This window comes from Saimiri boliviensis, chromosome 6 (assembly GCF_048565385.1).
Source record: "Saimiri boliviensis isolate mSaiBol1 chromosome 6, mSaiBol1.pri, whole genome shotgun sequence".
NCBI lineage: Eukaryota > Metazoa > Chordata > Mammalia > Primates > Cebidae > Saimiri > Saimiri boliviensis.
Window position 1 is genome coordinate 39,163,204 of NC_133454.1, and position 13,631 is coordinate 39,176,834.

The 13,631-nt window shown below is 34.2% G+C and overlaps 1 protein-coding gene across 4 annotated transcripts in view; it reads left to right on the forward strand.

The window, feature by feature from the left end:
• Nucleotides 1-13,631, forward strand: part of DYNC2H1 (dynein cytoplasmic 2 heavy chain 1) — a 402,876-nt gene that overhangs the window by 35,492 nt on the left and 353,753 nt on the right. For all 4 annotated transcript variants that reach the window (XM_003923764.4, XM_003923763.4, XM_074400491.1 and 1 more), the window contains exons 16-22: nucleotides 549-744; nucleotides 4,235-4,330; nucleotides 8,311-8,463; nucleotides 9,072-9,170; nucleotides 10,240-10,379; nucleotides 10,465-10,693; nucleotides 11,873-12,000. In XM_003923764.4, coding sequence (XP_003923813.1) covers nucleotides 549-744; nucleotides 4,235-4,330; nucleotides 8,311-8,463; nucleotides 9,072-9,170; nucleotides 10,240-10,379; nucleotides 10,465-10,693; nucleotides 11,873-12,000 — 1,041 coding nt within the window. The remainder of the gene's footprint in view (nucleotides 1-548; nucleotides 745-4,234; nucleotides 4,331-8,310; nucleotides 8,464-9,071; nucleotides 9,171-10,239; nucleotides 10,380-10,464; nucleotides 10,694-11,872; nucleotides 12,001-13,631) is intronic.

Below are 13,631 nucleotides of genomic sequence, written 5' to 3' on the forward strand. Positions count from 1 at the left end.
ACTGTTTTGACTTCCCCAAAGTAATATTTGATATTATAACCTTTGGAAGAAACACATAAAAACACATAGTTATTAGGTAGTGAAACAAAGGGTAGAAGAATGAAATGTTTGAATGTCTCTACTCTTACCATTTTGATATTCTTTATCATTGATCTTTTAATAAAAGTACTAAAGAAGCAAGTACATTGATTTTTTAAAAAAATCAGAGTTACCTTTAAAAAATGAATCAAAAATTTTTCTTTATGGTGGATATGATGTCAATTTTGACTCTTAGCTGAAAGTTAAGAGATTGATTTTTCTTACTTTAAAACTGCTTGATTGAAATATTAATGTGATGATCTATTTTGGATATTGCAGTGTGTTTCCAAAACCTGAATTGTGAAATAATATATGGAAAAAAACACAACTTAAAAGCTTCAATTAAAAAGGTTTTTTTTTTTTATTTTGAGCTAATATTAGATATACATAAAAGTTGCAAAAACTATTGTATTTATTAGTCAAAACAATGAGAACATGAAACTTAACAGGTTATTTATTTTGTTTTGTAGTATTGAGGCTAGTAGTCGAATTATGGAATTGGATTCTAATGATGGATCACTAAAAGTGCATTATTCAGATCGTTTGGTTATTCTTCTGAGAGAAGTTCGTCAGCTCTCTGCACTTGGCTTTGTTATTCCTGCCAAAATACAGCAAGTTGCAAACATTGCACAGAAATTCTGCAAGCAAGCAATTATTCTTAAACAAGTATGAAATTACATTTTTCGAATACCTGCCTATTTGGTGTTTATTACATTAAACTAGAATATGTTAAAGGTTTGGTTTTTTTGATTTTTTTTTAGGCTAATAGAATAGCACTGCCAGCTGTGAAATTATGGTTTACTGAATGAGTCCATTACAAAATTTGCCTTGTAACCTATAAGGAATTTATTAAAGTATTATTGTTTATTGCTTTTCACTGTAAAATGCATTTGTAAAATAGTATGTTATTCTTTCTTCTTTTCTCTCATGTTACTTCCATGGGTTTTAAATGACCTTCTAATTGAGTCTTCTGCCTGCCTTCTAGGGGCAGAGTCTTAAAGAATTATCAGGTTGATGAATGGTTTCTGTTTCTAGTCATTTTCTCAGTCTACCCATGGGCAAATTACCATAATGTCTCTTGCCAAAAAATAAACTATTATCAGCTCACGGCCTGTCTGCTTAACATGGCATACAAAGCCTTTCTTTTTTTTTTTTTTGAGACGGAGTTTCGCTCTTATTACCCAGGCTGGAGTGCAGTGGCGCAATCTCGGCTCACCGCAACCTCCGCCTCCTGGGTTCAGGCAATTCTCCTGCTTCAGCCTCCTGAGTAGCTGGGATTACAGGCATGCGCCACCATGCCCAGCTAATTTGTTGTATTTTTAGTAGAGACGGGGTTTCACCATGTTGATGAGGACAAAGCCTTTCTTAATCATGACCTAACTAAACTTACTGGTTTTTGCCTTTACTGTCTGTGTACTCCCCACTGTACCCTATTCTTCAGTAACATAAAACTTTGCTTTTATCTAAACATATCTCCATGCAGGGATTGCTTAATGTTCAATTCACAAGTCACTTTCTCTGCTGTGTATTTCTTTAGTTGATTATTTTTTATTCTTTGGGCAGTGTAAAAATCACTATTCTAATACTTATATTGTATCTGATTTTTTTTTTCATTTTTTGCATTGACTCTATTATATTTTACAGGGAAGGAACAGTATCTTGTATATTTAGTCTTTTGTTTACTCATTGGTTCAACAAAGAGTCGTTGAGTATCTACCCTGTCAGGCATAGTTGAGTGAGGTTATAAAAATGAATACATTACTATCACAATCAGGCACAGAAATTCTTAGCCTCTTCACTTTTGATAGTTTGGACCAATTTCTTTTTTTTAGGGGCAGTGCTTTGCCTTGTATGCTTTTATCGGTATTCCTGTCCTGCATGTAGTATATCCAGTAGCATCTGCTTAGACCTGCCAATCAAAAATAATCCCTAGATGTTGCCAGATGTTCCCTGAGGTATACTCTGCTTTGTTTGAGAATCACTGGTCCAGTGGGAGAGAGCAAACTAAACATTGAGTGCTCATTAAATATCAGGCCTTGTGGTAGATGCTTTAATTATGTTATTTCCATTAATTCCCCATTGTACTACTGATCTAATTGGGGATCAGATGTTTAACAGTTTTCCCAGTGCCACATAGATAGTAAATTATGAAACTGGGATTTGATATCAAGTTTCTCTGATTCTAGAGTTCATATTTATTTCATTTCAATATAGTGCTGAACAAGTAGATCAATATTTAATGTATTATAAGTACTATATTACGGATGTTCAGGAAGTCTTGTAAAAGCATAGAGGTAGGAAGTTTCAATTATTTTCTTGGATAGAGATAGAAGTAGTAGCAGGTAAGTCTTTTTGGAAGAATGATTGATGTAAGTCTGGAAGAGTGTACATATATTTTTCTCAAGTAAACAGAGGGTTAGGTGATCATTTCAGTTGGAGTGACTATTTAAAAGCAGAGAGGCTTGCCTACTTTACTATGCTAGGTATTTAGTCTGACAGAATAGGAACTCAAAGAATGAATGGTCATAGATATTTGCATTTACCCTGGAAGAACAATTGGGAAAATCTATTTCTATATACCTTTATTTCTGAGCAGATATTTAGCTGGAATAGGGTGTATATAGTAGAATGTTGGATAGATAGCAGTATGGCCAGATTGTAACAGAATGTATACTATTCTATTGCTTCTAGTTTTCCTGATTGTACTTTTTCTGGGCCTACTTTTGTGGTACAGAATCAGTAGAGTGGGTTTTTCCCACCAAATAAAGTTTATATATATATATATATATATCAGTGGAAAGAAGAGAATCTCCATAAAATTGGTTAAGAAATATTTTTAAGCATCTACTATGTGCCAAGAATTTTGTGAGGTGCTGGGGACACAAAAATTAACAGTCTCCAAAATGCCTTAGACTCAGCTCAGGTTGTCCACTTGATCTTATTCCCTGAACCTCTCCTTCTTCCAGCAACACAGTTGACAGTGTCAACTTTGTCCACCACTGTTCCTTGTAGGTATCTCTATTTATTGATTAATTCAACAAAGATTTGTGAGTGCCTGCTGTTTGCTTGGCTCTGTTCTTAGAGCTTTCATTTCAGGAGGAGAGACAGATAAACACGTAAATATGTAATACAATGTTAGGCAGTGATAGTGATAAATGCTTTGAACAATAAAGCAGAACAAAGAGATTGTGACAAAGACTGCTATTACATACACTGGTCAGGTTAAGCCTTGATAAAGAGGTAATATTTGAGAAGAGACATGACATAAAGTAGGCAAAAGAACCATGCAGGTATCTAGAGGAAGACTGTTCCAGGGAGAGGAAATGACAGATGCAGAATTCTAGAAGGAAGCCTCACTTGTTAGTGAGAATAATAGTAAAAAGGCTAGTTTGACTCATTCTCTAGTGTACTGGGAAAACGTTGGAAAGGTAATAGTTTTGGGAGTTTTGGATTTTGTTCTCAAATATATTGGGAAGTCATTGGGTTTTGCGTAGGCAAGTGGTGTGATACATGTTTAAAAAAGACCACTCTGTCTGCTATACATAGACTATAGGAGGCCATGATTGGAAGCAGAGTGACCAGTTAGGAACACTGTTGCACTGGTCTTGCTGAGAGACGAGAGTGTGTGGATTGGGATGAAATTGATGGGGTTTGGGGAATGTGATTGAATTCAAGATATGTTTTAAGAATATAATCAATAGCATTTGCTGATGTGGAATGTGAGAGAAGCATTCAGGATATCTCAAAGAATTTTTGATCTGAGACATTAATACATCATTGTGGCATGTACTGAAAAAGAAGGAGCACATTTGGAGACGTGCAAGAATTAATAATTTAGTTTTTTACCACTTAACATGCTTCACTGAGTTCATTCTTTCTTGCGAGATTATGAACTCCTTGATTCCAGGGACCATGTTTTATAATCTTTGTTTAATCAGACTTCAGGACATGACTTGGCAAATTGTAGGAACTCAACATTTATTTGTTGATTGTGTATATTAATACGTGAACAAATGCCCTATTGGAGATAAGAAACCTATTTTCTGTTTTAATTTTAGGATTGGGAAACGTTAATACTTTTATTTAAACAATTAAAAATCAAGAAAAATTAAAAATGAAATTATTAATTATTACTAATTGGACTTTTACTTTGTAGGTGGCACATTTTTATAATTCTATTGATCAACAAATGATTCAAAGTCAGAGGCCGATGATGTTACAATCTGCCTTAGCATTTGAACAGATAATTAAGGTAAATGGACTTCTAATTTTATTATAATTAGATTTTTACATGTGAAGTATTTATTTCTTAATTTTCTGGTGTTCCCTTCAGCTTAACGTAGCAAATGATTTACATTTTGTTTTGCTTCCAGGGACTTTGTTCACTCTTGACAAGTAACATTTTTTTTTTTCCAACTGTAGATTTAAGTGGTAGAATATTTTGTATATTTTGTAACTGATTTTAATCAATTGCATTAATATAGATAGAATATGATTTGTATGATATTATCTTTATTTGTCCTCTGAAGTTTGAGGCCTTTATACACAAGCCTCCTTAGACCTTTTCCACTTTCTCCCAATTTTGTAATGTAAGACTTATTTGCTCTTTATCTGTGGTTATTTGAATGTCTATATATAAGCAATTAGGAGGCTGGATGCAGTGGCTCATGCCTGTAATCCCAGCACTTTGGGAGGCCAAGGCGGGTGGATCACCTGAGGTCAGGGGTTTGAGACCAGCCTGGCCAACATGGTGAAACCCTGTCTCAATTGAAAATAGAGAAAAGTTAGCCAGGCGTGGTGGTGGGTGCCTGAAATCCTAGCTACTCAGGACGCTGAGGCAGAAGCCTCATGACTGATTGAGCTATTTCTAAGACTTTTCAGACTTTCTGTGTGGCTCTCCCCTTTGAGCCCTCAACAAAATCACTTGTAATCTTCCATTCTTAGCAATTAAGGCCTTTCTCTTGGCCTTTCCCCAAGCAATAAAGGTGATTGCTTAAACCCAGAAGGTGGAGGGTGCAGTGAGCTGAGATTGCACCACTGCACTCCAGCCTGGACAACAGAGCAAGACTCAGTCTCTTAAAAAAAAAAGAGGAAAACTAATAATAGTGTTTAAGCTGAATGTTACTATGTGACTACTAACTTTTAAAAATCTGTAGTTTCAGTCTTCATAGACATGAAATGTTTGAAAAAAATAAGCAGACGAGAAATGTACCATTTTATTTTTTCTATTTGAAAGTGGATAACTAGTGGTGTCAGGGTCCTCAGGACCACCCCAGGTTCTCTGGTTTGCTCGGAGGATCCGTGGGACTCAGTGTGTGGTCATATTCATAGCATTTATTACAGTGAATGCATACAAAGGAAAATCAGCAAAGGGAAAGGTGCATGATGGGGTGAAGTCCCAAGAAAATAGATGCAGGCTTCTAAGAGTCCTCTCCCAGTGGAGTCACACAGGGTGTACTTATTTTCTGTAACAACAAATTGTAACACATGTGAAATGTGTTACTGGAGAAGATCATTAGAGACTCAAAACCTAGATTTTTATGGGGACAGTCACATAGACATTTTCTGTCCAGTATGCACTGAAATTCCAAACTCCCAGAAGGAAAGCAAATATTCAGCATAAACCATATTATTTAGGTACAGTGAGCCACTCTTATCAGTTAGAGTGGTAGGAACCCTTCTGAAATCTGAGTTCCCAAATACCAGCTAAGGGGCATCTTTTAAGCAGATCTTTTGAAGAATGGTAGTCAGACCTGCTATGTTAACTCTTTTCTGCACACTAGTTCTCAGGCTTAATATTTACTAGAAGTTACATAATTCATGTTATAGATGTTATTAAAAGCGCTTTTTTCTTGTTGGCAGAGATTAACATGAATTTATAATGCAAAGTTTAAAAAAATAGGTAAAAAGAAAAAAATGTCCTATAATCATGCCATCAAGAAATGACCATTTAAAGAAGTCTGGTATACATCCTTTCAAATATTTTTCTATGCATATTTTTGAAAATACATGCATATTTTAAAAATGTATGCATAGTTTTGGAAATGGAATCATACCTTGTTATTTTTGACCTTTTCTTCCTAATGTATCATCACTTTAGTTGTAAGCCCTTACAACTTTTTCTCCTCTAATTTGTTTAAAATATTGTCTGTTGATATTTCTGAGGAAGAAACTTACTTTGTAAAATTGTATTGTGAGGAGTTAATTATATTTAACATATGTTAAATGAGACATAGTAGTTGTTACAAAACTAGGATTGGTGTAGAGAGAACATTAAGGTTCTGTATGATCCTCTGTCTACTTACCATATTGTAGAAAGGTAGACTGTAATTTATTTACTTTTGTATTATCAAGCAATAGAACAGTAAGTAGTACATAGTAATTATTCAGTAAAGGCTTTTTAATTCATCAGCTATTTATTGAGCATCTCCTTTGTTCCATAGACTTACTATGCCTTCATTGACCACTTCAAGTGAAGTATAGAAACTTTTCTTCTATTTAGGTTTCTTCACTCTCTCCGCTTTTATATATTTGTCTTAAATATTTTCTCTTTGTACATTGAAACCACATCAGATGGTGTTATAAATTTCCCCCTTATATTAAATCATCAAATATAAGAAACTCATGACAAGAAGGATAGTTTATTATATATTTATATTTTTTACTTATCCCAATATTTTTCTTTTTTATTTTTTTCTGGAGTTCTGAACTCCTCTTGATATTTTCCTTCTTTAGAGAACTAACTTCCTTTAGCCATGGTTTAAGATTAGGTGAGCTGGTGACAAATTGGCTTTTCTTTTGTTTGTCTGATAATGTTTTCCTTTTCCCTCATTCCTGGATATTTTAACTAGATATAAAATGAAATGAATATTTGACTTTTTTTTTTTTTTTAGCACTCTGGCATCCATGATTTCAGCTGACAAACTGCTGTCATTTGAATCTGTGTTCCTTTCTAAATAATGCATCGTTTATGTTTGGCTGCTTTCAAGATTTCAAAGAATCTTTGTCTTTAGAAGTTTAATTATTGTGTAGGAAAGCATAAAATCCTTTTAAGTTTATCCTATTTGGAGTTTACTTAGCTTCTTGAATCTGTAGGTTTATGTCTTTTGCCAAATTTGTGGCTTTCAGTTACTGCTTTTTGAATTTATTGTTTTTCTCAGTTTTTCTCCCTTCCTTTTAGGAAGCATGTATATATATATGCACTGTATAATATTTAATCTTTATATTTTAGTAAACAGTCTCTTTGCTGAGAGGTGTATGTGTGTGTGTGTGTGTGTGTGTGTGTGTGTGTGTGTGTGTGTGTTGAGTTTCCTGCTGGGCTCTACAGTAGTAAAGAAGAGCATTTGTACACTGATTCATGGCAGATGAGTGGAATGGAAGTTGAGTGCCCGTTTTACTTTACTGATACCTTGTTATGAAAGTGAGGCACCAACTTGGAGGTACCTTGTTGCCTTCAAGCAGGGGTGTAAGCTCAGCTCCCCACTGGGCCCTGTTGACATTAGGGAGGAGGAGTAGAGGAGTGGAGGGCAGATTTACACCATTTTGTTGCTGTGAGTGGGGGTGGGAGCTCAGCTCCTTGTTCAGTCTATGATTACTGAGGCAGGGGTATTGGAACACTACCGGCTTTTGCCAAATAGGTGATGGAAGATCAGCTCTCTGCTTAGTCCCACTGAAACTGTAGAAAGCGGTGATTTTCTCTTTTGTGTTAAGCTACAATAGCATGTGTATTGCTAGAAATATTTTCTGTTGTTAGACTGTTGTTTTCCTACCCCTTCGGCTGGAGGAAATAGGTTTCTCCTGGAGCTTTGTTAGTCTGTGCCTGTCAGTGGTTCCTGATTGGAAGCTTCTCCAGTGTGCTGTCCTAGATGTCCTAGGAGATAATAAGGAAACCCAGATGTGTCATGCCTTAATTCCTGAGGTTTCTAGGCTGTCTGCCTTCTTTGTTCTTCCTTTCAGTCATCTTATGCTTGTTTGTTGTGTTATGTCTAGGGCTGGAAGAAATGGACTACTCAGTCTTTGCCAGACTGTCTTATCAATTATAAAATGGAAAATTATTATGTGCTTTCTTTATTGCAGGTCAGAGTTGGGGATAATTGACCTTTTGATATAGAATGTTGAAACTTTTGGAAACAGAAAATACCTATCTATATATATATATCTATATCTATCTATCTATCTATCTATCTATCTATCTATCTATCTATCTACTAAAGGTTGTTTATTGTACCATAGAATTCAAAAACAGGAAGTGGAGGGAAATCACAGATTACTTGGGATAATCCTAAGGAATTAGAAGGCTATATTCAAAAACTCCAAAATGCTGCTGAACGACTTGCTACTGAAAATAGAAAACTGAGAAAATGGCACACTACATTTTGTGAAAAGGTATATTTTGTTTATAAAATTCAATAAGCTATGAATAGTATTATTTAAAAAGTCATTAAGATGTAATTTTTAAAAACTTATTTTGAAATAATTTGAGACTTAAAGTTACAAAAATAGTACAGAGGGATCACAATTCCCCTTCGCCCAAATTCCCTAGTGTTGACAACTTATATAACCAGAATAGTTATCCAAACCAGGAAACAGACTGTTTTGAATTTTAAAATTTTCTACTAACATTCTTTTTTTTTCAGGATAAAACCTAGAATCCAAGTTTACATTTAGTTGTTGAGTCTCTGTAGCCTCCCCCTCCTCAGTCTTTTCCTTGTTTTTCATTACTTTGAGGAGTACTGGTCAGTTATTTTGTATAATCTCTCTTGATTTGGGTTTATATGATGTTTTTCCATATTAGATCGGGGCTATCCTGTTTTGGCAGGAATAGTACAGAAGTGGTGTTTTGCCCTTCTCAGTATATCGTTCAAGTACTGATATGTCTTATATAAAGTTAAATTTGATCACTTGTTTAAGATGGTATCTGTCAGGTTTCTCCACTGAAAAGTTACCATTTTTCCAGCAATACTTTGAGACTAGTATGCTCTAATTTTTCATAGGTGGTTGTTCTTATGAATATTGATCTGCTTCGGCAACAACAGCGTTGGAAAGATGGATTACAAGAATTGAGAACTGGCTTAGCAACTGTAGAAGCACAGGTAAAGTATGTTTTATTTTGTGTGTGTACTTTGAAATATGATCTTTTCAGAATGTAAGTACGATATGTGAATTGCCGAGAAGTTCATAAAGGTTATATTTAAATCTTACTAATTAATTCCTAACAGATTTATAATTTTTTGACTGAACTATATATAAAGACCATGTATGAACAATCAGTTTGCATTTAAAAATATAACAATAAGTTTCTGTAGTGTCTTATGGAATGCCAAATTCCTCAATTCAGAATTTGTAGATTTTTGTCTTGGTATTTAAATATCTATCACATGTTAGTTTTCTTTCAGGTGATTGTTTCATCCATAAAACACAAAATTAGGTTTAGGTAGAATCCTAATGATTGAAATAATTTTATTTCAGATTTTTTCCTTTTTGGAGGTACGATTGGAGTTCTATTTATATTTTGATATAATAGTTGATGCATATAAAAGTGGCAAGCACAAAGCCTGCTACATAGTAGATGGTGATGGGATCTTAACTGAATATGAATTGGATGTTTCAAACATTTACATATATTTAACATTTTTCAGTTTTTAGAACTTTAAGAAAAAGCAAAAGTACTAGAATTGACATAATTCTGGTTGTATAGAAGCCAAAAGTATGTACATTCTCATGAGCAATCGAATATTTTAAATCTCTGATGTGTTAAAGAATGGAGTAGATTTATATTATGTAAGAAATGGGAAGGGAAGAGAAAGCTATATTCGATGGGAATTTTTGAAAAAGGACTAAGAAATTTGCAAAATAAACGAGTATTTGTGGTACTACATCATAAAATAAAGTTTAAATATAAAAGTCATTTAATATTTGCATGGATTTTAAATTTTGCTGATCTTTTAAAGTACTATTTATAAGTATAAAGATTAGATTTTTATATTTGTCTGTAACTCTAAGAAGAGGGACAATTAAGGATGTACCTGTTTTCACATATTCTAAATGAGTTGGTTTTATTTTTGTGATTATAGTTTTACATTATGTGATATGAAAGTATTAAATCAAAAATCCATTCTATTGCCTAAATTTTAAATTAAAAATGTGAATGTAATATATTAGGGATTCCAAGCAAGTGACATGCATGCATGGAAACAGCACTGGAATCATCAACTGTACAAAGCCCTGGAGCATCAGTATCAGATGGGCTTAGAAGCACTTAATGAGAATTTGCCAGAAATAAATATAGACTTAACTTACAAGTAAGATGGTTTTTAAATCCCAATTTAATGTTCAATTTATGATTTTCTAATAATTTGTATTTTAAAGTTATTTATTTAATTTCAGACAGGGACGATTACAATTCAGGCCCCCTTTTGAAGAGATCCGGGCTAAATATTATAGAGAAATGAAGAGATTCATCGGCATTCCAAATCAGTTTAAGGGAGTGGGTGAGGCAGGAGATGAATCTATTTTTTCTATTATGATCGATAGAAATGCAAATGGATTTTTGACGATTTTCAGCAAAGCAGAAGATCTGTTTAGAAGATTGTCAGCTGTTTTACACCAACATAAGGTATAGGACATGTAATCTTCCGTGCTTGCCTCATAAAATTTTTTCTGACTGATTGAATTTACATTAAATATATACACTAGTAGTTTATCCTGTGTGGCATAACATTAAAATATGGCAAACCAGGAAGCTGGATTCATAGATAATTATACAACCTAGATTTATACTATAGAAGAGAAAAAAGTTATGGGAATTTTTTTTTTTGTCTTTGATTATTTTGTGACAGTTGAGAAACTTGTTTTTTTTTTTTTTTTTTGCTTTTTGTTTTTTTAAATTGTTGTGCCAATTTTGGGGGCTGGGCATGGTGGCTTACGCCTGTAATCCCAGCACTTTGGGAGGCCCAGGCTAGTGGAACATTTGAGGTCAGGAATTTGAGACCGGCCTCGCCAACATGGCGAATCATCATCTTTATTAAAATAAAAAAATTATCTGGGCGTGGCGGCGGGCACCTATAATCCCAGCTGCCAGGGAGGCTGAAGTAAAAGAATCGCTTAAATCAAGGAGGTAGAGGTTTCAATGAGTTGAGATCACGCCACTGCACTTCAGCCTGGGCGACAGAGCAAGACTCCATCTCAAGAAAAAAAAAAGTGTCAATTTGGAATGTGATGTGGCTCTATTGTGTCAATTTTAATTCTTCTTCTGAAGCTCTCAAATATTACTGGAATTAGGGCAATTTAGTGGCTTATTTCTGTTTAAAGTACATCATCCCAACTAACTTTAAGTGTAAACTAATTGTATTTCTCATTTGTATTGATCCTGAGATATATGACTGAGAATTTGACCAGTTTCTTAACTGCCACTGCAATGCTTTTGCATTTTAAAATTCTAGGATGTATCTGGACACTTTCAGATTTGTAGCCTATAGTGGCTCTTGGTTTTGCAAAAGTGATTACATCTTTGAAGTTTTATATATATTTAATTTGAGAAGAGAATCTAAACAGAGTTTATATAATTTTCTTTAAAAAAAAGTTTATGATTACTGCATTTTCATATTAAATCTCTTTTTTTCTGTTTATTCTTTAGGCTTTGCAGTAATGATTATATTACTTAAATTGACATTTACTTGAATACCACATATTTGTCTCTTTTTATTGGTTTTGATAGTTAAATCTTAATCTTTTATTATATGTTAACATATTGGTTCTATGTCTTTAGTAATACATTTTTTCATTCTTTAAACAGGAATGGATTATAATTGGGCAAGTTGATATGGAAGCTCTGGTGGAAAAACATCTTTTTACTGTACATGATTGGGAGAAAAATTTTAAAGCATTAAAAATAAAAGGGAAAGAAGTAGAACGACTTCCAAGGTATTGAAGGTTAATGTAATACTTAGGTTCCATAATAATTTTTTGACATGGATAGTAAGTGAACTCTCTGCTTAGTGGTATTGAAGACAGATCAGCTTCTTAGCTCCTCTAGATCTCAGCTATGACACTTGAGTATCATCTATGTAAGGCATTACAGATAATAAAACAAGTTTTCCTTCTGGAAGCTTTGCTGGCTGAGACCTATTTAGGAGAAATAGACTGGAGAAAGAGGCTTCTATCTTGATCTGGCATGAGAAGCTATGTTTGATATACATTGGCACAGTCTCAGTATGGTTAGACACTACTGGTCAGAGCATCCTAGAGAATATAAAGCTAGTGACCTTTCACTCTGCTTTTGTACTGCTCTGCTTCCTTTCAAGATATCCTGGAAGGCACACAACATAGTGCTGCTTCTAGATACTGCCCTAAATGTGGACAAAAGTCTCTGAGCGGCATCTCAGCTACTTGAGAATATACCCTGCTTGTATCTGAAATTCTCACCACTAGAACCACTCTTAGCAATAAGTTCCATGAAAGGCCTTGTGTAATGGTACATACATCACGTATAAAGGATAATATCACTTTTATTAATTTATGTTTTCATTCCTTCAATAAATACTTAGTGAGTGTTTATAACATGCAAAACTTTGTGCTGTAGGAGTGCAAAGAGGAAGAAGACAGAGGACCTGAGATAAATTTCTTATTCTCTGGTAGTGCAATAAGACAAATATATTTGATGATTAAGTCAAGTACATGCAAGGTTTAAGTAAGTAGTCTTTGGAATTAGGTAACTGTTACCAGCCGTATGACTGACAGTCACTGAAATTGTGAATCTAAATTTATTTAGTTTTAAAATATTAGCAACAATAGGTTGAGTAATTTCCATATAAGTAAGTGGCACAGAGTATAATTTCAATAAATATGTTACTTTTAATTGTTATTAATATCAGGTGGAATAGTGTATATTCCATATTAAGACTGAACTAAAACTATGGGGATTCGGAAGATGCTGACTTCCCCTCCATCTGGGGCAAAATGGATTTGACAGGTGCAAATGAAAATGTGAGGGTAAAAAGCCTCTTAGGAAGAGGATTTGTGTTGAAAATATGAAGTTGATTAATTGAAAATTTTATTACAGTTAATATTTTATTAGGCATTAGAGGGAGATGATCCTAAAAGGCATATATAAGGTATAGATTTGGGAGTCTTACATTCAAAAATAGAGAATTTGGATTTTATTCATTTTGGAATGATTAGCTTTTAAAGGATTCAAAGTGGGAGTGTCAGTAGTGAAGCTGTTCATTGGGAAACTTAATCTGGAAACACTGAGATATATGGTGGGATAAAGAGATCCTGGAGGCAGGCAGGCTAGTCTGTCAGTCATCCAGAAGACCAGTAATAATAATATAATTATTATTTTTTGAGATGGATTCTTGCTTTGTCACTCAGGCTGGAGTATAGTGGCATGATCTCTGCTCACTGCAGCCTCTGTCTCTTGGGTTCAATTGATTCTTCTGCCTCAGCCTCCTGAGTAGCTGGGACTACAGGCATGTGCCACCACACCTGGTTATTTTTTTCTATTTTTAGTAGAGACCAGGCTGGTCTCAATTTCTTGACCTTGGGTGATATAC